This window comes from Gopherus evgoodei, chromosome 2, assembly GCF_007399415.2.
Source record: "Gopherus evgoodei ecotype Sinaloan lineage chromosome 2, rGopEvg1_v1.p, whole genome shotgun sequence".
NCBI lineage: Eukaryota > Metazoa > Chordata > Testudines > Testudinidae > Gopherus > Gopherus evgoodei.
In genome coordinates, this window is record NC_044323.1 from 66,758,053 (window position 1) to 66,785,921 (window position 27,869).

A 27,869-nucleotide genomic window follows, 5' to 3' on the forward strand; every position below is an offset into this window, starting at 1 on the left:
CATTCCAGTATGTGAATTGCCATATCAGTTCATGCTTAGTTTAGTTGGCAGCATCAACTTTTCGTCTCGTCCGTCACAATACACTAGGTGTGAATTAATGTAGAACAGTTCATGCCCTGTCATGTGGTATAGCTTAAAACAGATACATCTGCTACAACAGATGGGTGGAGGAATTAGATGGCAATCATTTTTTCGTGTGTGTGTGCATGAGAGAGAGAGAGAAAGAGAGATGGTGGTTAGTGGGGGGACTTGAAAATGCAGAGTATCCAGTGTGCATGGGGAAAGCACAGAGTGATTTGCCGTGAAAGGAAAGAACTTGATAATCTAGAAATAATTAAGTGTTGATTATTAGAGAGCTTTAGATGTAAGGTGAAAATTTGTTGCAATTTAGAGCAGACACGTATGCTGTGAGAATCACTTGAGTAAGAACTGGCAGTGTTTTGTTCAAACTTTCAGCTCTGATGTTGATTCATGCTAATCTGTTATCCTTTCCTTTAACAACTATAGAGTATTAACATGATCTGAGTTGTGAAGGTAGGGTAACTTGTAAAATGACACTGTTTCTCTTCCTAACCAAGCCCTTCATGTTAAGGGCCAGATTTTCAAACACTGACTTCCATTTTTGCGCCCATTAAAATGTGCTGTGCCCTCCACATTTCCCACTCAGAAGTATTTTTTGTTCACTATCTCATGTAACAAAATATTTAGCCTCATGCGTAAATTAGTGAACAGTGCATGTGAGTTTGCTTAAAGTCCTTTGTTTTTAATTTGTTTATCTGATTCACGAATTGCCTTATTTGTGTATTATATCTTGTAAGTAAATGCTATATTTATTCAAATATAAGTGATTGATGCAGTCTTAAGGCAGAATCTCTATCCATCAGCTGAAGGGCAGTATCTAAAGTAACCCTATCTGCTTCAAAAGTTGAGAGGACAAGTGTGTATTTTTTTAAATTAGTCTCTCAGGGTCCCCAAAAGGCCATAATGTAAGTCAGGAGGAGTAGATGACTATGTGCAGGTGATATTGGGATGTACATTGAGGTGCTACTGTACAATGGAACCAAGTTTGGATGGAAGTTAAGGGATGATATTTATAATAGGGGGTGACCTCCCAGGGCTTGATTCACCTATGCTGGTGACAAACCCCTGTGTCCCTGGGGACGATTGTTCACAGAAGTGAGTTCATCCTGGAGGACGACAGTTGTATTCACTGCTGTCTTCCCTGAAAAGACCTTCCAGGGGAAGGCAGATTTGATGTATTCTGTGATGGAGCAGAGGCTGCCTGTGAGGCTGAATCACTTTTTGGGCTGTGTTGGCCAGCCCTTAATCATTGGGTGGGGGGCTTGGTTATCAGATACTTAAACTACTGGAGCTCCCACAGACTGACTTTTTGCTACTGAAGACCCATAGCCATGGGTCTTCAGGAAAAAATCCAGAAGAGAATCAGAAGTCATATTTTTAAACCCTCAGATTACTTATTCTTGGGGCCCTACCAAATTCACGACCATGAAAAATGCATCACAGACCATGAAACCTGGTCTCTCACCATGAAATTTGATCTTTTGTGTGCTTTTACCCTATACTATGCAGATTTCACAGGGGAGACCAGCCTTCTCAAATTGAGGGTCCTGACTCAAAAGAGAGTTGCAGGGGGGGGGTCACAAGGTTATTTTAGGGGGACCACAGTATTGCCACCCTTACTTCTGCACTGCCTTCAGGGCTGGGTGGCCAGAGAGCAGCAGCTGGTGGCCGGGTGCCCAGCTTTGAAGGCGACGCCCCGCTAGCAGCAACGCAGAAGTAGGACTAGCAATACCATACTAAGCCTTCTTGCTTCTGCACTGCTGCCTTCAGAGCTGGGCAGCTGCTGACTGAGGGCCCAGCTCTGCAGACAAGTAATGTTGGCAATTCTATACCATGCCATTCTTTCTTCTGCACAGCTGCTGGTGGCAGCTCTGCCTGCAGAGCTGGGCTCCCGGGCAGCAGCCACTGCTATGCAGCTGCCCAGCTCTGACGGCAGTTCCACTACCTGCAGCTGCGCAAAAGTAAGGGTAGCAGTACTGCAACCCTCCCTACAATAACCTTGCGACCCCTCTACAACTCCTCTTTGGGTCAGGACCCCTACAATTACAACACCATGACATTTTAGATTTAAATAGCTGAAATAATGAAATTTACAATTTTTAAATCCTATGACTGTGAAATTGACCAAAATGGACTGTGAATTTGGTGAGTAGGGCCCTACCTATTCTGTTTAGCAGGATCTCATCTTTGTAATAATTGTTTTTGATAAAGTTAACTGAGAGAAGTTTGAAGGTGCACAAATTAGTCTGTTTATTCTTGGTGCAGTTACAATGGTTAATGTAATAAGGAACTACTAAAGAGCTTTCAGTTAGCACAGAATGTGGTAAGTTCCCTAATAATGTGGTGGGTCCATGTGAGCATATTACATCTCTGATCCAGGAACTGCACTGGCTTCTCATCTCCTTCTGAAATAATTTAAGGTGTTGGTTTTAATCTATGAGGTTTGCTATGGTTTGGGATCTAGCTATTTTATGGATTGTATGTCGTTTTATGTGCTATCATAATGACTGGGATCACTGGAGTGCTAGTTCCCTCTGGTGGTCTGCTGGAGCCAGAGTTTGCACCTTCAGACTCATCATTTCAGTCAAGTATTTGATTGGCACATCACTCAGTCCAGCATCTGATTGGCTCTGCAGCAGTGCTAGATTGCTGTTTTTAATTATTAATAATGATAGCTATCTTTCATTCTGGGAAGTGTTATACTATATTGTGAACCATTTTAACTAATGGATTGTGGTGTTTAATTTACCAGTTAAGCCTAGATACTATGACAGGAGGTTTATAAAAAGTCATTCAGAGATAAATTGTGACAAACCTATCTGCAGATACTGGGAGGAATGCAAGGAGCCTCTCACCCAACCTTGAATGACCCACGCAAAGGCCTGTCATGGTTTTACTGCTTATTTAGGTGTCTCTCCAGAGGTGCCTGTTGATTCAAGGAAGGCAGTGGTGCAGTGGCCTGCCAGCATGCACAGTGAGCCAGCTGTACTGCATAAAGCAGATTGCATCATTCCAAATGCACTTGGCTGCTCAGGGAGAGGTTGTACTACCCTGAAACATTGTCTCTCTACATGTGACAGTTTTGCTCCACATTATTCCCTATTCCTACTGTTACCGAAATATTGGGTTTGCCTAGCTGAGAGCCAATTAACAGCCTGACAGGGATAAGGAAAAATGCTTTATTTTGCAGAAAAAGGAGAGCCTGTAGCTTGGTACAAAAGACTTTGTTTTACACAAATTTTACAAACCTTTTATACACATTTAGACAAAGACCCTTGCGTGTTAATACTTGATTGGTAAGTGTAAAATCTTATGTTTCCCTTATTTAAGTAGAACTAACTGGTTTGGAGCAGGATTTTTTTGCCTTGAGGCAGAGGAAAAGAGTTGCAGGGTACAGTTTATTGATATTTTAATACATTTTTTTGGTGTAGTACTATATTACATTTGTTGGTTGTATACCTTTAACTAATTTTAGGTACTTTTAAGAGGCATTGACATTAATAGCCTAGGAGGGTGCGTATTATAGAGTAACAGGGGAGATGATAAGGGCAACAAGGTGCCTCTGGTACCTGTTATTTTAAATTTAATTCGGGAGAGCAATACATACTGAAGGATTTATTTAGAACACAGGGCGCATCCTGTAGAACAAACCCCAAAATTTAATTAATATTACAATCCCAAGCATGGGTTTTATAAATTTTTTTTTGCCAGTGTGTGATTTTTTGTTTTTTTACCAGGGTTAGTTTTTAATTTTTTTTTTAGTTAGGAATTTTTGGATTTTGGCAATTTTAGTGGAGTGAGTGTTTTGTTTTTTTTTTGAAACAGTTATGGTTTAGTGTTTTACAGGGAAGAGGTTACCAGCACATTACCCTGCAATGGTTTTGATTTTTTAGAAAAATTTAAAGGCACAGTAGATTTGTTAATGGATAAGGGAGAGGTTACAAGCACTTCACCTTGTTTTTTGTTTTTTTTGCTGTTTAGAAGGCACAGTGGAGCTAGAAGGAGAAATAGGCTAATTATTAGCAGGAGAATTTTTTTGATGTGGAGGGGTTTGTTTGCAGTGAGAATTATGGGTTTAAGCAGTTAGTTTTTGGCACTTCACAGGTGTTGGTAGTTAACAGGACTTTTTAGCATGGAGCCAGAGCAGTTTTTTGTTGGTGGATTTTTATACTGATTTAGTTTTTTGATTTTAAGGAGTGGCAGGGCTGCTAGTGTTTTTGGGTAGCGCTTCTTTACCTGTGAGAAAAGAAACCTAACACATTTTATTAGTGCCTGGCAGTGTTTTGCAGATTTTATAGCTGCTTGGGCACCCCCCTTTTTTTGGTTATTAGCCAAGTTTTAGCTGTGAGCAGTGTTTTTGAATGGAGCCAGTGTTTTATTTACAGTTTGCTAGCTATTTTTTTTTTAGTTAATTTATTTTGTTTTGTTTTGTTTTGTTTTTTGGCTTTTTTTAACCTACAAAGCAAACTTTTACTTTTTATTTATACACCTTTTTTTAACAACGAAAACATAAACTTTGCCATTATATAATATATTAGTTTTATTATTTAATGTATGCCACATATACCCTTTTACTAAAATAACTTTATTACAGAGGTTTGGAGCAACAAGCCAGGATAAGTACATTTACTTTGAGGAGTTTATTTAGTACAACATTTAGTTTAATAGCTTTTTACCATTTTTAGCCCTTTGGCTAGAAATTTGAGGTAGCCAGAAGGATCCCATGTACAATATGGGGAGCGGGTTAACTTTTTATGTTTTTGCTTTTAAAAACTGTTGGTATGCAAATTGTAATAACAATTTTTAATTAAAAGATTTGGCCAATGAAGTTTTTGTTTATTTTTATTTAAGCAAATGCATTAGACTTTAGTATATTACATTTTTTTTTATTTATTTAAACACTTTGTATTTTAAGTTGAATAAAACAAGTATTTGCATTTTAATTTAACCCCTTTGCCTGATTTTAAACCAGACCATTTTATGAAAACACTAAACACAACAATTTTGGCCAGGAGACAAACACCACAAGACAGAACATAGAACACAAAACATAATTTGTATTGTGCCAGTAAATGTATGATATGTTGAATGCTGTTTAGCTGGCATTAGTTTTTTTTGATTATTTGAAAGACAAAAAAACAGAGGTTTGCCCCTTTTGGGCAGTTAATTATTACCTAAATATACAAATACCCTTGTTGATTTTAGGCAAAACAGAGGAATTACCCCATATTTTTTTGTATTAGTTTTATAGGCAGCCCAGGTTTTAATGGCTTTTACCTTATTAGTTAGATAATTTGCATTAATATAGATGCTTTTTGGCTTGCTTTTGGATTTAAAGCTATTTATAGCTTAAAGATTTTTACCTCAAAAGGGACATAATTAATTTTACCAGAATTGTGATTACTTTTTACTTTTAACTCCTGCTTTTAAACATTGAAAGAAAACATTACCACTTATAGTGCCCCTTAGAGCCTAATAAATTTTTAATTACATAGCACTGTATATATATATTTTTAGCTAATTTAGCTAAATTGTTTATAGCCAAAAGATTGCAATTTAATAATTTTTTGCCTGAATTTATTTACAAACATTTTAAAGACATCAAGAACTTTTTTTTTAGCATTTTACAAAGTTTAACTGCTGTTTTTTTTTAGCAACTACAGAGTTAACTTTTTACTTTTTTTTAAATTACTGCTTGTTTTTTAACAGCCACTTTTATTAACTTAAATTACCATTTTAAGATATTGTTTTGGGTATTTGAAATTTTTATCCTTACACTTACTTACTTTTTTTTTACTATACCCTTAGATTTTTTAACCTGTTTTTTAATTTTTTTGTTTGTTGCCTGCCCGCCTGGGCCCGATTTTGCTTTTTTTGCTGAACCGCCCCTTCCATGGGCACCAACTTGTTTTACTACCAGTTTAGCTAGGAGGATGGGCTTTTTAACTTACCCCCAACCTTTTTGGTTTTTTTTTTAAAACATTTTTACTTTTAAGACTACCCGAGTTTTTACTTGTGAGGCTTGCCACCTGGGCAAAATCGCATAATTTATTGGCATTTAACTATTTAGAGATTTAGAGACCCACCAATCTGTCTGCTGACACTCAAACAGAAAAGAGAATTACACAGAGAGCAGAAGGAATTACAGTTTAATTTAGGTTTTCCTACTTTTATTACACTGACCACTACAGGGGACAGGACAGAAGGATCTCAATACAACCTCAGAGCTTCCTCCCATGCATGGCTTCCACTCCAAGGAATTACGAACGGGAGGTTTAGTTCCGCCCACATTCCTAACGCCCAAATGTATACAGAGCAGAAAAACAACAGTAACCGGTTAAACAGAACAGAACCAGAACCAGATAGTGCACCAGAACCAGATAATCAGATAAGAGGCCCGCCTCTAACCAGAACCAAATAGTATTTCCTTATCCTATTAGGGCTCACCTTATCGGATCACGAACCCCAGGGCTGCGGAGAAGTGAAGAAGAGGGGTTAAGCACCCCAGTGGCGCCGCTCCTAGTTCACCGCAGTCGTCTGGAGTCCAATGTCCGAGCTAGGAGAGTCCCGTCTGGGTCGCCAGAAACTGTTACCGAAATATTGGGTTTGCCTAGCTGAGAGCCAATTAACAGCCTGACAGGGATAAGGAAAAATGCTTTATTTTGCAGAAAAAGGAGAGCCTGTAGCTTGGTACAAAAGACTCTGTCTTACACAAATTTCACAAACCTTTTATGCACATTTAGACAAAGACCCTTGCGTGTTAATACTTGATTGGTAAGTGTAAAATCTCATGTTCCCCTTATCTAAGTAGAACTAACTGGTTTGGAGCAGGATCTTTTTGCCTTGAGGCAGAGGAAAAGAGATAGTGCAAAAATGCAAGCTACTGTGTTTATGAGCAGTACTTACTCCCCCCCCCCCACCTACTGGCCGCTTATAATCTATTAAGGGGGGTTAGCCAGCTTTCACACTACTCAGGCCAGTGTCTAAATGTTTCAGTTTGACCCTAATTACATTGATCATGCTGAATTAGAGTTGTAGCGTGGAATGAGCTATAGCCTAAATCAAGAAAAAAATCTTCTTTTTAGACGTAGTATAGCTTGAATTAAGTGTGACTTTTTCTCATATAAGACAGTTACTCACCTTTGTAACTGTTGTTCTTCGAGATGTGTTGCTCGTATCCATTCCAGTTAGGACTGCGCGCGCCGCATGCACATTTGTCGAGAGATTTTACCCTAGCAACACTCGGTGGGTCGGCTGGGCGCCCCCTGGAGTGGCACCGCTATGGCGCCAGATATATACCCCACCCGACCCAGCCACCCTTCAGTTCCTTCTTGCCGGCTACTCCGACAGGGGGGAAGGAGGGCGGGTTTGGAATGGATATGAGCAGCACATCTTGAAGAACAACAGTTACAAAGGTGAGTAACCATCTTTTCTTCTTCGAATGCTTGCTTGCTCATGTCCATTCCAGTTAGGTGATTCCCAAGCCTTACCTAGGCGGTGGGGTTGGTGGCAGAATGCAGAACTGCTGAGCCAAAGGTTGCATCATCTCTGGACTGTTGAGCCAGAGCATAATGTGACGCAAAGGTGTGGACCGAGGACCAGGTAGCTGCACGACACATCTCCTGGATAGGTACACGAGCCAGGAAGGCAGCAGATGAAGCCTGAGCCCTGGTAGAAAGCGCGGTGATGTGATTTGGGGAAATATGAGCCAAATCATAACAAGTGCGGATGCACGCCATCACCCAAGATGAGATCCTCTGAGAGGAAACAGGTAGGCCTTTCATTCGGTCTGCTACCGCGACAAAGAGTTGGGGTGTTCTACGAAACGGTTTTGTCCACTCAATATAAAATGCGAGCGCTCTACAGATGTCCAAGGAGTGCAGTTGTTGCTCCCGTCACGTTGAGTGTGGCTTTGGGAAGAAGACCGTGAGAAAGATGTCCAGGTTAACATGTAAGGTCGAAACCACCTTAGGGAGGAATGCTGGGTGTGGTCACAACTGCACCTTGTCCTTGTGGAACACAGTGTACAGCGGATCCACCATAAGAGCCCTAAGCTCAGAGACTCGTCTGGCCGATGTAATGGCTATGAGGAAAGCTGTGGATGGCCATAGAGGGGCTGAAAAGCCCTGAGCAGAGTCTCCGTCTCTAGCGGACCTTGCTCTACTCGGTACTGGGGACCGGTACCAGGAGACATACCGGTACCAGGAACGAGATCGGGACCTGAGACTGGAGCAGTGCCGGGAGGTCGACCGAGATCTTGAGGCTCGACGTCGGGAGCAGCTACAGGAGTCACGGTGCCTGGAGCGGTGCCGGGAGCTGAATCGGTGCTGAGAGTAGCGGGCCGGCGAATTGGGATACTGAACGGTGCCGTGAGTGCGACCGGTACCAAGGAGGAGAACGGTGCCGGGACTGCGAGCGGTGTCGGGAGTGGGAGCACCGACAGGACTGTGGGACCGTGATCGTGAACGGTGCAGCTCTGCTGTGCCGACAGAGGATGGTCTTATCAAGACCCGAATCGACGGTGCCGCGGCAGGTGTCAGTGCCGGGCGATCCAATTTAGATGAGCTCTCTGGCTGCGGTGCAGGTGGCATGGAAGCAGCAGGAGTCTTAGGCTTTTTCGACCTCAGGGAGAGGGAGCGGTGCCGAGTCGACTTCGGTGCCGGTGACGGCCGGTGCCGAGAGGCCATGGCAGTATCAGCGCAGTCTGGTGTCAAGGAGGTGCTTCTGCCCGCCGATTGACCAGCACTCGGTGCCGAAGGCAGAGGGGTAAGAGCCGCCTCCATGAGGAGCTGCTTTAGCTGAAAGTCCCACTCCTTTTTTGTTCTCGGCTTAAAAGCCTTGCAAATGCAACACTTATCTGTCAGGTGAGATTCCCCGAGGCACTTAAGGCAGGAGTCGTGTGGATCTCCTATCGGCATCGGCTTATGACAGGCCGAGCACGATTTGAAACCCGGTGAACCGGGCATGGGCCCTGGCACCAGGTGCGGGGAAGGGGCTAATCCCCGAACCCCTCTTAACTATACACTATGAACGATAAAAATTAACTAAAACTATATAACTTTGAACTATATACACAAAAAAATAACTAGAGAACTACGAATAGCTAGGGAGGTGGAGGTCAGTAAAACCGCACTTCACTGATCCAATGACCGACATGGGCGGTAAGAAGGAACTGAGGGCGGTTGGGTCGGCAGGGGTATATATCCGGCGCCATAGCGGCACCACTCCAGAGTGCCCAGCCGACCCACCGAGTGTTGCTAGGGTAAAAATCTTCCGACGAACGTGCACGCGGCGCGTGCACACCTAATTGGAATGGATATGAGCAAGCACTCGAAGAAGAGCTAAAAGTTTGGTCCTAGCAAAGAAAACCAGATATTCTTATTCTCTGAGAGTAACAGTGTGTTTTATATATTTTGCTGGGGGGTTTCCTTGCCAGGGCCGCCCAGAGGATTCTGGGGGCCTGGGGCCATCGGCGGCAGGTGGCTCCGGTGGACCTCCCGCAGGCATGCCTGCGGATGCTCCATCGGAGCCGCAGGACCAGTGGACCCTCTGCAGCCATGCCTGCGGGAAGTCTACCGGAGCCATGGGACCGGCAAGCGGCAGGGGGCCCCCCACGCAGCGAAATGTCTAGAGCCGGCCCTGTTCAGCAGCGGGGGGCCCTTTCGTTCTGGGACCCGCTGCTGAAGTGCCCCGAAGACCCGCGGCAGGGGCCCCCCGCCAGCGAATTACCACCAAAGTGGGACCCGCCGCTGAAGTGCAGCCCGCTTTTCGACGGTAATTCGGTGGCAGGGGGCCCCCACCGCAGGTCTTTGGGGCACTTCGGCGGCGGGCTCCTGAACGGAAGGGCTCCCCGCCACCGCATTACTGCTGAAGACCGGGTTGCACTTCGGTGGCAGGTCCCGCTTCGGCGGTAATGCGATGGCGGGGGCTCCTTCCGCCCCAGAGCGGAAGGACTCACCCGCCAGCGAAGACCGGGAGCGGAAGAAGCCCCGGGGCCCGGCCCCACAAGAGTTTTCTGGGACCCCTAAAAACTCTCGTGGGGGCCCCTGCGGAGCCTGGGGCAAATTGCCCCTCTTGCCCCCCCCCTCCGCAGGCGGCCCTGTTCCTTGCACAAACATAGTGAATCATTAACAGCTGAAAGTTGCTTTAGCATTCTTGGGTATCATATGTAATCCTCATAATCTCCCAGAAACATTAGCTTGTTGTCGATTTTTGACAGCTGTCAGCAAAGCTAGAAAAGATGGGTAACTTGTGCTTTGTGAATTAGACAGATGGTGTATACAGGAATACAGCTCTGAATAATCTAATAATTCAGGTTTAGTGTAGTCTAGTGTCTTATCAATCAGACAGTCCAAAATATTAATGAGCTAAGAATAATAAAAGTAATTAAACCTGCTTGAGTACTAGATTCATTTCATATATATTAATGAGCTAAATTTGAACTTGCACTTGTAAAAAAAAATTATATCCTGCAAAAACAATATTTTCTATGTCTCCAGTTGATATAGTCTGTATTTAATTTTATAGATACGTTTTCACTACAAGTATATATTAGTTTAAGGGGTTTTTACATGATTTTGTGCAAATATGCATTTCCCATTTCATTTATTTCTGAATGAGAAGCCATGTCTTTCCTCCTTCATTCCCTTCTCAGTCTACATCAGTTTAAAGTCATTTGTCTGTTACTGTTTTGTTCTTTTTTTTTAATCAGTTGTTAGCTAGTAGTAATGCAAGAAATGGCCAGAAAGAATCACAAGCAAAACAAGCAGCCATTTGGTGCCTTGTTTACTTGGGGCTTCTGCAAGTCACATTGAGCTCAATCCTGCCAAGTGCTGAACACTCTGGTCTTGATCCAGCAACTCAGCTTTAAACATGTGAATAGGCACACTGACCTCAACGGGACTATGGCTTAAATGCTTTGTTGAATCTGGGCCATAATGCTTAGTACCTTACAAAATCATATCTATACTGAGTTTAGTTCTCTCTCCAGCTGTGGGACTGGAGAGAGAGGCAACACCACAGCATCTTTCACACCTCTCACTATACAGCAACAGAGCTGGAAACGGAGGCAATTCATAGACTCATCTTTCTCCCTTCAAACAGCTTGAGGCCCTGCAAATTGTAAAGTGTGTTCCAGTCAATAGCAATGTCAATGCACAGTACTTTCAATACTAACATAACATAGTAGTACTGCTGATAATCCAGTGTGAGTTTTGGTAGATTTTATAAAAATGACCTTAAAATATTCTGACACAAGTTAATCCTGTGGGAAAACTAGCATCCATTAAGTACATTCAGTCAGAAATATCTGTTTGTTGCAACGTTCCAAACATTTTGAAATGCATGTTTTTCCCAAGAGCAAAACATTTTTGCAAAAGCTTCAAGGACTGATTCAGACCTGAATCAAAATGAAGCTGTAAAAGATAGAACCATGGTTTGAAGATATAAAAATAATGTTAATGTTAGTGCTTGTTGATTCTGTAATAGGATGAAAGCAATACAGAGGACTGATTCACACAAAGTGTGAGATTGGTTACACCATACTCCTATCCTAGTGTGTTAGCACTTCTCAAAGACTATATATGTTAAAAGAAAGAGTTGCCAGTAATTAATAGAAAATTAAATTATTTAATTTTACTAGATTATTTTAAAACTTGTTATCCTATTTTAATTAAGATTGGTGATTTAGGATTGGATGTTTTTGTTTTGCCTCTTAAAATATTTTGGTGTGTATGTAGGCTGGTGCTCATGAAGGTGAGACACATCACATGGTCTTAATCCAGGTTTACTTGGCAGCTAGCATGGCTTTTCCTGAGCTGGTAGAAAGCAAACTTTGGTCATAGTCAAGTGTATTGTAAAAATTCAAGACCATAGTTTCTGTTCTGCTGAAGCCACTCTGCAGAGTGTACATGGCACAAAATGGCAATTAAAATAGCTGAAAATAGTTAGTGGAGAATTCCCCTTCGGGAATTTTCCACCAACTCTACCATCTCCTACTGCTGCACCACTCCCATCCCAAGAGTAGGGGAATGAGGGTACTTGTCGAAAGTTTTCTGGATGTGAGTATGCATGCATGATAGGGAGAGAGGGATGAATCAGAGTTTCACTATGCCTGACTCTCCACTGGCATAGAATCCATTGTGGGGGTGCGCAACTGAGAATTAGAGACCTGCAACCAGTTCATTGCAGCAGCCACTGGTCAAAACATCCAAGCTCAGTCATAGTGCAGAATCAGCCCTAAAGCTACCTTCCCAATCCCCAAACATCAATCCAGTCTTGAGTAAACTTGCGTATGCTCTGAACCCCATCATTCTGAGAAAGCACAGGAACAGATCTGTACAGTCACATGCCTAGAACCCCGACTAGGTGTATTCTATTTGCTATCAAAGATCCATAAACCTGGAAATCCAGGGCGCCCCATCATCTCAAGCATTGGCACCTTAACAGCAGGATTGTCTGGCTATGTGGACTCTCTCCTCAGGCCCTATGCTACCAGCACTCCCAGCTATCTTCGAGACACCACTGGCTTCCTGAGGAAACTACAATCCATCGGTAATCTTCCAGAAAACACCATTCTGGCCACTATGGATGTGAAAGTCCTCTACACCAACATTCCACACAAAGACGGACTACAAGCCATCAGGGATATACTATCATGGCTAACCTGGTGGCTGAACTTTGTGACTTTGTCCTCACGCACAACTATTTCACATTTGGGGACAATATATATCTTCAAGTCAGCGGCACTGCTGTGGGTACCTGCATGGTCCTACAGTATGCCAACATCTTTATGGCTGACTTAGAACAACGTTTCCTTGCCTCTTATCCCCTAACGCCCCTACTCTACTTGCGCTACATTGATGACATCTTCATCATCTGGACCCATGGAAAAGAAGCCCTCGAGGAATTCCACCGTGATTTTAACAGTTTTCATCCCACCATCAGCCTTAGCTTAGACCAATCCACACAAGCGGTCCATTTCCTAGACCCTACAGTGCTAATAAGCGATGGTCACATAAACACCACCCTATACCAGAAACCCACTGACTGCTATACTTACCTACATGCTTCCAGCTTCCATCCAGGACAAACCACACGATCCATTGTCTACAGCCAAGCTCTAAGATACAACCGTATTTGCTCCAATCCCTCAGACAGAGATAAACCCCTACAAGATCTCTATCAAACATTCTTAAAACTACAATACCCACCTGCTGAAGTGAAAAAACAGATTGACAGAGCCAGAAGTGTACCCAGAAGCCACCTACTACAGGACAGGCCCAACAGAAAATAACAGAACGCCACTAGCCATCACCTACAGCCTCCAACTAAAACCTCTCCAGCTCATCATCAAAGACCTACAACCTGTCCTTAAAGAGGATCCCTCACTCTCACAGATCTTGGGAGACATGCCAGTCCTCGCTTACAGACAGCCTCCCAACCTGAAGCAAATACTCACCAGCAACCGCACACCATACAACATAAACACTAACCCAGGAACTTATCCTTGCAACAAAGCCCGATGCCAGCTCTATCCACATATCTATTCAAGTGACACCATCATAGGACCTAATCACATCAGCCACGCCATCAGAGGCTCATTCACCTGCACATCTACCAACGTGATATATGCCATCATGTGCCACCAATGCCCCTCTGCCATGTACATTGGCCAAACCGGACAATCTCTACGCAAAAGAATAAATGGATACAAATCTGACATCAGGAATCATAACATTCAAAAACCAGTGGGAGAACACTTCAACCTTTGTAACCACTCAGTGACAGACTTGAAGGTTGCAATTTTGCAACAAAAAAACTTCAAAAACAGACTCCAAAGAGAGACGGCTGAACTCGAATTAATATGCAAATTAGATACAATTAACTTAGGTTTAAACAGAGACTGGGAATGGGGGAATATATTTCCCTATGTTAAGTTCTCTGCACACCTTCTATGGGTCATCTCAATTATCACTTCAAAAGTTTTTTTTCTCCTGCTGCTGATAGCTCATCTCAGTTGATTAGACTCTTCCTGTTAGTATGCATACTTCCACCTTTTCATGTTCTCTGTATGTATAAATATCTCCTGTCTGTATGTTCCATTCTATGCATCCGAAGAAGTGAGCTGTAGCCCATGAAAGCTTATGCTGAAATAAATTTGTTAGCCTCTAAGGTGCCACAAGTACGCCTGTTCTTTTTGCGGATACAACATAACACGGCTGCCACTCTGAAACCTATCATTCTGAATGCATTGCATCCACACTTGCATTCCTTCCTCCCCGTCTTTGAATTTATTACTGGTGGAAAGATGGTTATGAAATGAAGAGGCAGGGCCTGTGTACCTATCGCCTGTAGAACTGGTCTGCGTTGCTTCTAAGATGCTGAATGCAGCACTGTGTATCCAAAACTGTGGATCTGGGGAAACAACATATTTAGAAGACTCCAACTACACATAAGAAAAGTTGTATTTTCATGGCTGTAGTAGGAGTTGGACGTTGTAGCTGTAGGTCTACAAGTCTATCCATAGGCATATTGTTAAACTGATTGTAGATTATTTGGACAGGAGATAAATACTATGGATGAATGAATTTTAATTTTTCAGCTGGTTGATAATCTGTGCTGGGCAAATACGTAATGAATAGTTTAAGTCAGGCTGCACTCCAGAGACTGAGTCAGAGTTATGAGGAAGTTAATGTTTTTAAATAAAAATGATACATTAGTTTAATTCAGATAAGGAATTCACTATTTTAGTTTTCCTTGCAGTTGGTTTAAAAATGTAATAAATGCAAAAATGACAACTTTGTCTTTCAAATCAATTTATGAAGCTTTTGTAAAAAAAGTTTTAAAATGATAGCTTTGGGATTCAACCTTTTTAATGTACCTGGGTTTGACATATGACTGCATGTGGCTGTTATGAACAGGTCGAACACTTAGTTTGCCCTGAGCAGAAAAAGAAGTCTAAACACAAAAAACATAAATCTGACCTGTAGAGACACGAGAGGTGGGGGATTAAGGAAAAATTTATGTGTCTTGTTCATATCTGTATGTTATTGCATGACATTACTACAATATTGTACATTATAGACCACATCTTCTGAGTCAGGGAATTTAGGGGTGTGGAACAGAATCCCCAACCTGAGGCTACAGTGTGGCAATAAGACAATTACTTGACATCAGTCTAGTGCAAGTTTGTGTACACAAGCAGAGGAGTCAAACCACTAGCTCATAGTGTAGACCTAGCCATAGATGGAGTGCCACAGAGCATAGTTCCCTGTGTGCTGCCCTTCTCTTTGTGCAGCGGTACCATACTAGCTGCACTGCCTGGGCACATGAGGCAGCCAATTCTGTCCTTGTATGAAGAAGATATCAGTGTTTTTATTCTAAATTTACCATATTTGACATGGAAACAACAGGAATGTGGGACCAAGTTACGTTTTTTAAAGAATAAACTTGTGTCCATTGGTATAAACAATGCTATGATTCAGTCAAATTATCCATTATCTAGATTTAATGCATGAAAGACAAGGATGCAAAATACATTTGTCAGATGATAACATTTCATGAAGTTAACTGTTTCCATATTACAGCAACTCACAAAAAGACCTTTATATATAGTACAATGAATTTGATTGCAAGTACTGTGGCTTTTTGTACAGTAAAGATGGTAATGCTGTTATATAACCCAGTAATAACTTACAACATGCTACCTTTTTCTTGGAGAATACATGTACATTGACACGTTGGTTAAGTTTGTATGACTGAAAACATGAACATTTGCCGGTATAGAATAAAAATGTGCAGATTTTTCACCTGTCCAGTTTGTTTTATCATTATGACTTTATTTTCAGTCTCTCATCTTTGCCTTATTCCAGTTCAGATTTATCAAAGCTTTTTACAGCAGTTCCAGGAAGCTATTTATATGAAGTGTTTCTAGAAAAATCTAATTCTACCATCATGAAAATTCAAAGTAAATACCAAGATACTAAATTCATCTTCTTCACCCTCCACAGCAATGGAGTTCCATGAAAACCTACACAATATAGGAGCAAAAGAAGGTTTAAAAGAAAGGAAACTACAGAAAGCAGTAGAGAGTTTTACCTGGAATATTACAATTTTAAAGGTAATGGGTCTTCACTAGTGCTGGCAATTATGTTATTTATTCCATTCACACTTGGTCTTATAATTATACTGTCTTATATATCAAATTAGTGGTCACTGTGTGACCTGATCTCATTTCTTTTACTATCTTTATAAATTATCTCAGGTATCCTGAAAGAGTAACAGGCTGTCAACATGAATTTAGACAAGTACACTGAATTTTACCATTGTAATTTCTTTGGGGTTTTTTGTTTGGTTTAGTTTTTGATATGTTCTTTATAAAACCTTTTAATGTTAACAGGGTCCCCTGTGGTCCTAAATATACGTATGGGACAGTGATTATTGATTTCTGTGGAATAAATAGGGCTCTGAAGAGTCTATGCAGTTGTTCAAAATCTATTCAATGATTTGAAAAGGAGAAGCAGTATTGAGATAAATGCATATCGAAATAGGAAATAAATACAAGTGTTGTTTTTTAGTAATCTATGATGAATAGTGTTTAATGATGTATACATAAATGTATTAATACTTCTGATTTGAGTCACTGAGTATGTTTGACTTAGAAATTCCCTCTGCTTTTTCTTAAGCACATTTTGCTTACATTTTGAGTGAACATGAAGTGATGTAGTGTAAACAGTTTCCAAGTGGACACCCTCAGACAGTTAAAATGCAGAACCGTTTCTACATTTGTCGTCTACAGTCTTTCTGCACAGTAGCGTAAAATAGTTTGATAGTTATCACAGCTGCCTCCCTTAACTTCTCCAATTCAGTCCTTCCAGACTCATTTTAAACAGATTTCTATTTAAATTTAGTAAAAATTCCCTGTCCCCTGTCCAGCTGAGTACCTCATCCCTACAATAAAGTGTAAAATCTATTTTAATTACAAAAAAGTTTCATTTCTTTCTCCCTCTAATGCATGCTTTTTAAACCCTGTCTCTTTTAATTGTTGAAAATAAATTTTCCTTCTACGCCCTTCTCAGCTTAGTTCTCCCCACACTCGTGTTGTTATTCCGTTATAGAAAAACATTACATACAAAACCATCATCCCCATGTTGTTCTCCCACACTTGCTATCCATTTCAGCTGACAGATGCTGAGCTGTGTTTTTCAGAGTATTTAAGATGGCAAAAATCCTCTTTGATCCCAACTCTGGGGAGAAACAAAAATAGGTTAGATTCATTAGAACATTCACAGGTAACAAATTCTGTTGGTAAGGTTCCAAGTTCTGTTTAAAGTTAAAGGGGCCAGATTGTCCCTCAGCTTCTGCTAGATCTGGTGGATCTTAGCATCATTCCTCTGTGTCTTGGGACTCTTTGGATGCATCGGGGGATCATGGTCCAACACTGTGGGGGGCATGAGGGGAAGGAGTTATCTGCTGCACATTTGTGTCCTGAGCATGAGAGATCAGCTTGGCTATTCCTACCTAATTTAATACTGCCTGAAGCAACAATAACTTAGACCTCATGTCTGCATCCTAGTCAGAGTGTAGAGAGTATTCTGTAATTGCAATGTCTGGTCAGTGGCATCCCAATGTCTGCAGGAGCCATAATGCTAGGGTTGGGGGGGGAGGCAGAATAGCAGTATGGTAGACCACTCACAGTACTGAAGGCCTGTCACCCTCACATGCCATGCTCTTGGGACCAACAAGGTTGGGAGGTGGCAGGCTCTTCCTTCTGAGGGGACAGAGCTTTTTAATGTTCACCTTGCTTTGTTTCCTCCCACACTGAACTCCCATCTGCAGAAGGGTACCACTTGTGCCATAGAAAATGCTATAGCAGAACAGACCAATGAGCCATCCAGTCAATACCTTGTCTCTGTATGTGGCAAATGATGATGGAGATATGCCACACTGAAGATGTAAAACATTATTGAAAAGTGCCTTACAAATATTAGACAACCGCAGCAGCCCTTTAATTATTATTATTCTCCCCATTTTGTAAATGGGGAAGATGAAAGACAGATAGGTCTCTCTCTTCTTGAACTCTGGTAATCCAGGTCTCAGTCATAGACTTGAACCAGTCTCAGATGCTTTAGAGTAAGGTGTAAAAAACATCTGATGCCTCAAAATGTGGTACTGTCAGTGATATAGTACCATGCCATTTGAGAGGATGCTATATTAGAGAGGCTTAAAAATTAAAACCAACTTTATATGGCTTGGAAAAACTATGATCAATAGGGCAACTGACTGAAGTACATAACGTCTTAAATAGAGACTGTTTCAACCCAGGTGGTTGTTCTTGAACAAAGAGGATTAGATGAGAGCACACATGCAAAGTAAAATTAAATATATTCAGAACATATTATGCAGCATTTTCTTTTATTCAGCAGCACATATTTATTAAGAGAGAGAAATAAAAGTATATGTTAAATCCAATCCAATCATAGGCCATCACATAAGAAAGCTAAAGTGTTACCTTGGACTATATGTATAGGGGAGCTCCAATTTACTCCTCATTTTTAGTGAGTACACCTTTTCAAACAATAGCAAAGTACTATCAGTTCCTAGTAGTTAGAGATAGAAAATATATTAATATGTTATTGAGTTAATTCTCATGTAAAGCCAAGATATTTCCCCTCATTCCAGACTACTCTTACCCAAAAGACCCCTTGGTGTCTCTACACATAAATAGGAGGCCTCTACAGAGAAGAGAACAAAAAAGAGGAAAAATAGCTCTCAAATCACAGAAAAACATCAGTTGGTTACAGAAATACATGAAAATACTTTACTTTATAGCAGAGGCGTGGAGCACATCATTAAATATTACAATGTCATCAGAAGAGAAATATCAAAATAGAAAAATACTAGAGGAAAAAGGTACAGTTAAGTAGAGCTCAACATGCTGGGGACCCAGATATGGCCAATACGTGGCTGACTACAACTGTAGTGTTTTCATAATATTAAAGAAGGTTCTATGATTTTTCAAATTTAAATACTTCATCTACTTAGTAACAGACTAATTTAGTGACCTCCGTGTTTTCCATACATAGATTCGTCCTTTTCACCTGCCTCCATCAAAAGGATGAGGGATCTCTAAGCTAATAGCAGTATAGACAGCAGTTCTTCTAGGTCTTGGTTATTTTAGTTGCAAGTTGTGCACCTCACAACAGTGTGAACCAGGGCCACAACTGTCAAAAGTGACTAGTGATTCCTTTTTTGGGTGCCCACTTTAGAGGTAGGGGGTTAATTTTCAGAGGAGAGGTGCTCAGAACATAGTTAAATTTAAATTGTTTCAAAATGAGCACCCAGAATCTCTAGACACTTCTGAAAAATTAGACCTATATTGTTAGGCACATTTGTCATAAACAGATAGCTAAGGGTTAATGTCTCTTTCACCTGAAGCACGTGACCAGAGGACCAATCAGGAAACAGGATTTTTTTTTCAACTCTGGGTGGAGGGAAGTTTGTCTTTGTCTGTCTGCCAGCTTTTCTCTCAGCTATGAGGAGTGATTTCTATTTCCTGCTCTCTAATCTTCTGTTTCCAAGTTGTGAGTACAGAGATCATGTATTTACATGTCTATAGTTGCTGGAGTGCTTTGATTTGTATTCTTTTTGAATAAGGCTGTTTATTCAATATTCTTTTAAGCAATTGACCCTGTATTTGTCACCTTAATACAGAGAGACCATTTGTATGTATTTTCTTTCTTTTTATATAAAGCTTTCTTTTAAGACCTGTTGGAGTTTTCTTTACTGGGAAACTTCAGGGAAATTGAGTCTGTACTCACCAGGGAATTGGTGGGAGGAAGAAGTCAGAGGGAGATCTGTGTGTGTTAGATTTATTCGCCTGATTTTGCATTCCCTCTGGGTGAGGAGGGAAAGAGAGATTAACTCTCGGTAATTCTGTTCTCCAGGACTGGAAAACGGGGAGGGGGGAGTCCCTCTGTTTAGATTCACAGAGCTTGTGTCTGTGTATCTCTCCAGGAGCACCTGGAGGGGGGAAGGGAAAAAGGATTATTTCCCTTTGTTGTGAGACTCAAGGGATTTGGGTCTTGGGGGCCCCAGGGAAGGTTTTTCAGGGGGACCAGAGTGCCCCAAAACACTCTAATTTTTTGGGTGGTGGCAGCAAGTACCAGGTCCAAGCTGGTAACTAAGCTTGGAGGTTTTCATGCTAACCCCCATATTTTGGACGCTAAGGTCCAAATCTGGGACTAAGTTATGACAACATTTACAGTTAGAATTTGGTCAGCACATGCCAAATTTTGAATAGCTGAACAAAGGCCATATAAAGTGTGTTTGTTCTGCCTGAAAAAGTTGTGGGGCTGAGACACAGAACTTTCAGGCACAACTAGACTGTTTGTCTGAGTAGCCAGACACCAGGGTCATTTTTCCAAGGTTCCAGCAATCATGATCTGTTCATTCAACCTCACACAGGGATTTGCATTAAGTGTGCTGGGTGTAATCCTGACCCAACTGAAGTCAGTGGCAAAGTTTCCATTAACTTACTGGGCACAGCATTTAACCACTTTGGTGTCATATCGGATGCAGGATTTGGATTTATATGCATGCATTTCCTTGAAAAACTTTTAGAACACTAGCCCGTTTTGTACACAGTTTATCCAGTATAAATCTGGTGTATTGGGATATATAGGGATTATTCATGCTGGTGTAAAATATATCCCGATTGTATTGCGTTTCTATTAATGACACAGGGAAGCATTTTTGACTTCTAGCGCAATTGATTCCCAGGCCTCCAGCAAGTACATATTCATTCAGCTCCTTTTCCCATTGATCCATGAATTACAGTTTTGTGGTGAGAGCAGAGCTGCTTGGAATTTGATATATATCCACTCTGTAATACTTAATTGAAGAACAGTGAAATCATTAGTATTTAAATCTCTAGGTAGTCTTGTGAAATGTGGTTATATATTTTTATTATTTGAAAATTTTTGGTGTTTAAATTAAAAAGTTAAAAAAAAGGAAGTTAGAGATTTTAAACTTCTGAGTGCATTAACTGTCTACTAGCTTCAACTTGCTCCCACCCCTCTCCAAAGAAAAACTTTTAAGAACCATCACAGTTCAAATATTAGCATTTTCTTTATATCTCTAGACATGTCAGGTACGAATATCAATTCTTTTGCCAAAACTGGAAAACAGGATAGAATATGGATAATTATTTCTTCCTCTAAATATATTTTATGTTATACAAGCATAATGAGCTTGTGTTATGAAGGGTACAATATTGTGGAGCCCCTGAAAATAATTTAAGAAATAATGCATGTGGTTATCTTCATGAAAAATCCACTGAACATCATTAATAGAGAAGAGATCCGGGTGCTCACTGACTGTGGAGGTGCAGCAAGACACTATATGTATGTCCTTGGCTTTCATATGATGGTAAATGAAAAGACAAGTCCACTTTCTTAAAATTTCTGCAAACAATTTTTAAAAGTCCAGCTACTTTGTTTGAGACACTAGCAATTAATTCTAAATATACTCCAAGATAGGCACTGACCGCATAATTAATTTTAAATCTACTACAGTATTCTTGTTTTGCATATCGCTGGCATACAAACTTGTTGTTTGTGTGAGTTTCTTTCTCCATCAGTGCTGGGTGGGTTTCTAGTTTCATTTGTATTTATTGTGTACTCCACAGGAACATTGCAAAATCTGCCCCTTCCACCACTACCATATATTAAAAAAGCATTTTCTAAATATTCATCCTAATGAGAAGTTTGAAAAACAACTGACATTCTTATGAACTTTAAAACCAATAGATATTCCTACCAATTGCAGAAACTTTATATATAATAATAATAATAATCATGTGTATAAATCACTTTTTATCAGAGGATATTAAAGTTCTTTGCCATTATTACTTCACACTTACAATCTTTTTGTGAGGTGTCACTTTGTCAAAAAAAAGATTGACCTGTCTATTTGTATATTATATTTATAATATAGATATTTTAACTGGTTAATGCCACTGAAGTTTGACATTGTTTTCTTCACCTCTACAGGCAGAGTCACTAGGTAATAAGATTGTAATTCATTCCTGGAAGTACTCTGATTTCAGACTAAATGGAGTTTTAATAGTGATTGTAGTGCATGTATTGTGAGCTAAAGAAAAAGTGTGAGCTGTGGTCATGAAGATGTATATTGTGACTTTATATTAGGACTTTACGTGTAGTTCAAGGTATTGAGTGTAATGGTCAAAGTACTACATCAGAAATTTAGGGTCTGATAGGGACAGTTGAGACTAGAGAGGGTCAGGGCCGGTGCAACCATTTAGGCAACCTAGGCAGTCGCCTAGGGCACTGGCATTTGGGGGGCGCCATTTTCTTTGGCAGCGACTGCGGCAGCCGGATCTTCGGTCACCCCGGTCGCCACTGGCATTTAAGTGGAGGGTGCTGGGGCAGGGAAGCGCGGGGAGGGCCGCTTCCAGCAGGTAAGGGGTGGAGGGCACGCAGGGGAACTCCTCACCTGAGCTCACCGCTGCCCCGCCTCCTCCCCAAGCATGCCATGGCCGCTTCACTTCTTTCACCTCCCAGGCTTGCAGCGCCAATCAGCTTAGGCGCCGCAGCTTGAGAGGCGAGAGAAGTGAAGCGGCCTTGGGGTGCTCGTGCTCATGCACGGAGCAGGGTGAGCTGGGGCGGCGGGGGGTGCTTCAGGGTGGAGGATGGGGAGCTGCCACGGGAGGGGGGCGTGTCAGGCTGGAGGCGCGAGGAAAGGTGGAAGTTTCACCTAGGGCACAAAACATCCTTGCACTGGCCCTGAAGAGGGTGCAGAGAGTTCCTTTCAGCACACCCACTAATTGCAGTGTTCATGCCCCATAATGTGTGTGTGGGTATGATCAGTACTCCATCCACTCCTCTGAGGAAAGCACATCTTAAATATTAAGAACCATTGCTGTGGACTGTCCCTCCAGCCGTTGCAGTATAGATATACTTTTTGAGGCTATCTTTATGCATCAAGAAGGAAAAATATACAATACAGGTTCATTTTATTTGCTCTGTATTTCCCCATGGCTATTCGAAATCAGTCTACTTCTTTTAAGCAAAAAGCATAACCTCTTATAAAAAAGCAAAGTCATGTTAATCTGAACACTACAAAAACATCCTCATGCTGAAAACCAAAGGTCAATCTCAGCTCCTTCATAGGGAAAGGTCAGGAATGTAGTACGCAGCCGATGTAATTTCTAAACAAATTACCGTATATACTCGATCATAAGCCAGTTTGTTTATAAGCCGATCCCCCCAAGATGGATTAGTAAAAATGGAAAAGATTTTATAACCCGTTAATAAGCTGACCCTATAATTCAGGGGTCAGCAAACTTTGGCTCCCGGGCCATCAGGATAGGCCGCTGGTGGGCAGAGATGGTTTGTTTACCTTGAGCGTCCGCAGGCACAGAGGTAAACGTAAGTAAACAAAGTGTCCTGGTGTGCCAGCTGCTTACCCTGACGGGCCGGGACAACAACTGGTGGGGAAATTTGGGGGGGGGAGAAGCTGGGAGTCAGGGGAGTAACCCCTGTGACCACCCCCTACATGACCCCACCTCTAGCCTGGGACCGCACACTCTCCCCATCCAGGGCCGGCACTAGCATTTAGGCAGACTAGGCAATCGCCTGGGGCGCCAGGATTATTCGGGGGGGGCGGCATTTTGCCGGGGGGCGGCAGGTGGCTCCGATTGACCTGCCGCAGTCGTGCCTGCGGACGGTCAGCTGCTCGTGCGGCTCCAGTGGACCACCTGCAGGTGTGCCTGTGGCAGCTCCACCGGAGCCATGGACCAACAGACCCTCCGCAGGAATGACTGCGGCAGCTCCACCGGAGCCGTGGGATCAGCGCGGGGGGCGGCAAAATGGCCGTACACCTGGGGCGCGAGAAACCCTGGCGCCGGTCCTGTCCCCATCCCATCCTTTCCCACCTTATCGGGGAGGGCCAGGGGAGAATGTCTCTGAGCTGGCTGGAGCTGCTCCAGCAGCCTGGGCAGCACGGCCGCAGCCTGCTCCAGCAGGCCAGATCGGGTGGCACAGCTGCAGCATGTTCCAGCGGGCTGAGCCAGGCGGCATGGCCACAGCATGCTCCGGCACCTGGGCGATGCAGCCACAGCCTGCTCTGGGGAATAGGGCCAAGCGGCACGGCTGCAGCCTGCCAGCCCCAGAGCTGCAGTTGCTTTGGAGACTCGGGGGAGAGCAGCGTGGCCAGAAGTGGAGAGACTCTGGCCTCGCCTCTTCCCTTCTGTCTCTGCTGGCTGTGCTGCCTCTCCTTGCTCCCTCTGTTGGGGGGAGGGGCTGTGTCCCACCTCTCCCTCTCTATACCTGTTCATAAGCCGACCCATCTCTGGTGCTTCCCTTTGTTACTAAAAAATTCGGCTTATGAATGAGTATATATGGTAAGCTGTATTTCACCTTCAAGTTATAGCTATTGATTCTCTTTAATTGGGGCAATTGAACTCCAGTTGGAATAGTGGAAAATTGCTCCCAGTCAAAGTTCAGGAAAGCCTTAAAGGGATTAAACACGAAAATTTAATGACCAGAAGAATTTTGCTATGTAAATATTAAATATCCGTTTTAAATATTAACCACAAAAGTTCTTCTGATGTTAAGCTACTGTTAAAGTATAGGTAGGATGGAAACTGGTATCAGTCACCAGCACTTGGGTTCACAACCCATTATTGTCACAAAATGTTGACAGTTTTCTAAACCATAGAATGGTTTCACCCATAGACTTAGAGATTCTGTTTGTCAAATATATCTCAGATGTTCTTCACATGCAGCTTGTCTACACTACCAAAAAAAAATTCTTGACAATGAGCAGCAGCACTAGGAGTAGCTTAACTGGTACTGAATGTAGGTTAGCTCCCAAGTATTGACATACTGTGTTCAAACTTGCAGGTTTTTTGTGGGGCAGATAATCCCACAATATGTGTGTTTGGTGAAGAGTGCTTCTCTTCAGTATTGCCAATTTGAGCACAATGGGTACAAATTTCACTTAATGAATGTGAGTCCATACAGTGCAAAGCGGTTGTTATCAATGAAACAATAAGGCGGGTACTGTACCTAAATACTATTTATAAATATACTTACAAAATTACCCTTTGTCAATTGTTGAGGGCCCACCCAAATGCCAGCATGAACTCCTTGTTTATTCAAAATGGCTACAAGACTGCAATGTTTTAAACAAAACTTACCTAAACACAAGAATTGCTCATGATGGCCACTCCTTCTGAATCTTTGACCTGGCAAGGACACATGCCTGGTCTTCCCCAGCTGATCAAAGACAGACTATGTAGTAGTGCCAGCTCCAAGGCCTACCTTGTGGCACCTACACCAACCATTTCTCATTCAGAGCAAGGGGGTGTCCTCATACAAAGTCACATCAGCACAGGTAATTGATGGTTTGATGCTTTTTCTCTCTGATGGCCTACAACTATGGAGTTTACCATCAATTCCATGCCCTCCACCTCATAATCATCCCAACCTAAAATCAACAGTGGTGATTATTTGGAGATGGTTACCATCTTGTTGGAAAGGAGGACGTTTAAGAACCTGCACAGCCATGTACAAGAAGCAGCACAAATACCTGCACTAGAAAAAAGATGCACAGTGTAACCAATACATATTCAAGTCAAGATGAACTGCATTTTATCAACATGCCAGTGCCAATCCTTTTCTTATTCAAATACTGCTGCCTTTTAGACAGACTACATTGGAGCACCCTGTTGAGCCAGCCAATCTGGTGGCTCAGTGCTGTTCTATGACCACCGCATTGTGGTATCTGCCCTCCCATTTCTTTAAATTCCTATTTCCTTTTTAATTTCTGGCCAACAAGTCATTTTAAAAGTAAAATATACAGTAATAATAATGACAGATACAGTAGAATCTGTGACAAAAAATTTAAGCTTCAGTACAGGATACAGAGTAAAGAAATTGTAAAACAGTTGAGACATTCTACTTCTTATTGTGTCACATTGGATCAAAGCCAACATCTCATTTCACAGATGTAGAGGAGATGATAAACCCAAACCCCTTTCCTTTTTTAATTACCTTTCAGTTTCTATTCAGATCTGACATTACAGCTCATACCTGAAAATATCAAAGTGAAGCATGAGCTTTTCCATGCTGATGAAGTTGCTCTTCTAGGGTAGAATTCAGGTAAATGAGAATGTACATTCATTAAGGAAATTTAATTGATACTGCATATTAACTCATGATCTCTTTTTTTAACAGTTTATAAATGAATATCAGTGTTGAAGTCTGATGTCCTTTAAAGCAATTACTACATAATGGGCCACAAAGCAATACTCTACTGAATTCATTTTGTGAATTATGAACAAATGTTAATACAGTAGGTGCTCATTTGCAGCAACATCTTCTAAGAGCAATCACCACTTATGAACAACATGAATGTCTACTGTACAATATTCTCCCAGTTATGCCAGTAACATGCATTTTGTTCAGATAATCGAGAGCTCTGATGAAGAAGAAGGCAGGAGCCCTTCAGCAGAGGATGGCTTCACCAACAGCCGGGAGTTCGTCATTGTCCTCCCCACAGTCCTGGTTGGAGATCTTTGCTGTCCCTTCTCACTCACTCCTGTGACAGCAGAGCTGCAGAGGGCTCCATGTGCTGCCGCTGAGCTGGTGACAGCCAATGCCTGCTAGCACAAGGTGTGAGGGTGAGGCGGCGGTCCTGACAAGGCAGAGAAGAGACACCGCCACCCCCGGCGGCCAGTGTCTGCAGCGATTGAGTGTCCACAGCCCTGCAGAAGTGAAGGGAGCCCTCTGCAGCTCCTCTTTCACAGCCCCACACGCTTAATCCCTGTGACAGTGGGGACTGAAGAGGGCTCCCTGCACTGCCACAGGAGCCATTCAGCATCAGGGTGGCCTCCCCACAGCCAGGTGGTCATCCTCCTGGCCGTGGGTCCTGGCTGAGGTGGGGAGGTTGCTCTTTTAACCGAACCTCTGCATTATCCAAATCCCTTCCTTGTTCCCGCATGAGATACATGTTGTAAAGGCAGATATCTCATCTGTCTCATGATGAGGAATTCTGATAATGTGGAGGTGCAGATAACAGGGTTTTGGGTTAGCAGGTGTATTCTGTACATGAAATAGACTATTGTGCTTTATTCTGTTGTTCCTTTCTTTAGTGGACAGCAGTCGTTATAGTCCAGAATGGCAGCTTCCTCGCAATTTTCCTTGTGACATGCAAACCCCTTACTGTTCCCATCCCCAGATTGGTTCCCAACCATGTCAGATTTGGTGGTAGCATATCTTGGTTATGTGGACAGTTTTCAAATGGAGACTGGATTCAGAGAATTAAGCTCATTTCACTTTTGACCTAACCCAGATTTGAAGGCAGCTCTTCAGAGGTGAAAGGCTGGTGGAACTAACATCGCTATAGAGCCAACAAACAGCATCTCGGTTTAGTTTTGGAATTGGTTCAGGTTCCAGGATTGAGTTGCCTTTAAAGATCAGGTTATTTTTGGGGTAGCTGATCGCTTTGTTTCCTTGAATGTTGTTTTCCTTTAACTCATTCGGGATTATGGTGTCTGCATATCACTCTTGTTTGAGCCATTGGTTAGGTTTGCATTCATTTTGGAAGGCATGGGTTTGGCATACATCTTGGTCTTGCAGCATAGATTTTCAGAGCATGGGGTGTGACTGTCCACGACGAAGGGTGAATGGCCCACAATTTCAATGCATACATATATTTCAATTGGCAATCAATTGTATATAAAAGTACTTTGCTTTGTGAAT

The 27,869-nt window shown here is 42.2% G+C and overlaps 1 protein-coding gene across 6 annotated transcripts in view; it reads left to right on the plus strand.

Moving 5' to 3' along the window:
* Window positions 1-27,869, plus strand: part of PLCL2 (phospholipase C like 2) — a 206,240-nt gene that overhangs the window by 165,127 nt on the left and 13,244 nt on the right. For 5 of the 6 annotated variants that reach the window (XR_003998822.1, XM_030550908.1, XM_030550907.1 and 2 more), the window contains one exon: window positions 16,092-16,201. The exons of the other annotated variant lie outside the window; for it this stretch is intronic. Coding sequence is in view for 4 of the 5 variants with exons in the window: in XM_030550908.1 (XP_030406768.1) it covers window positions 16,092-16,201 (110 nt within the window). In the remaining variant the exon portion in view is untranslated. The remainder of the gene's footprint in view (window positions 1-16,091; window positions 16,202-27,869) is intronic. 6 annotated transcript variants of the gene reach the window in all.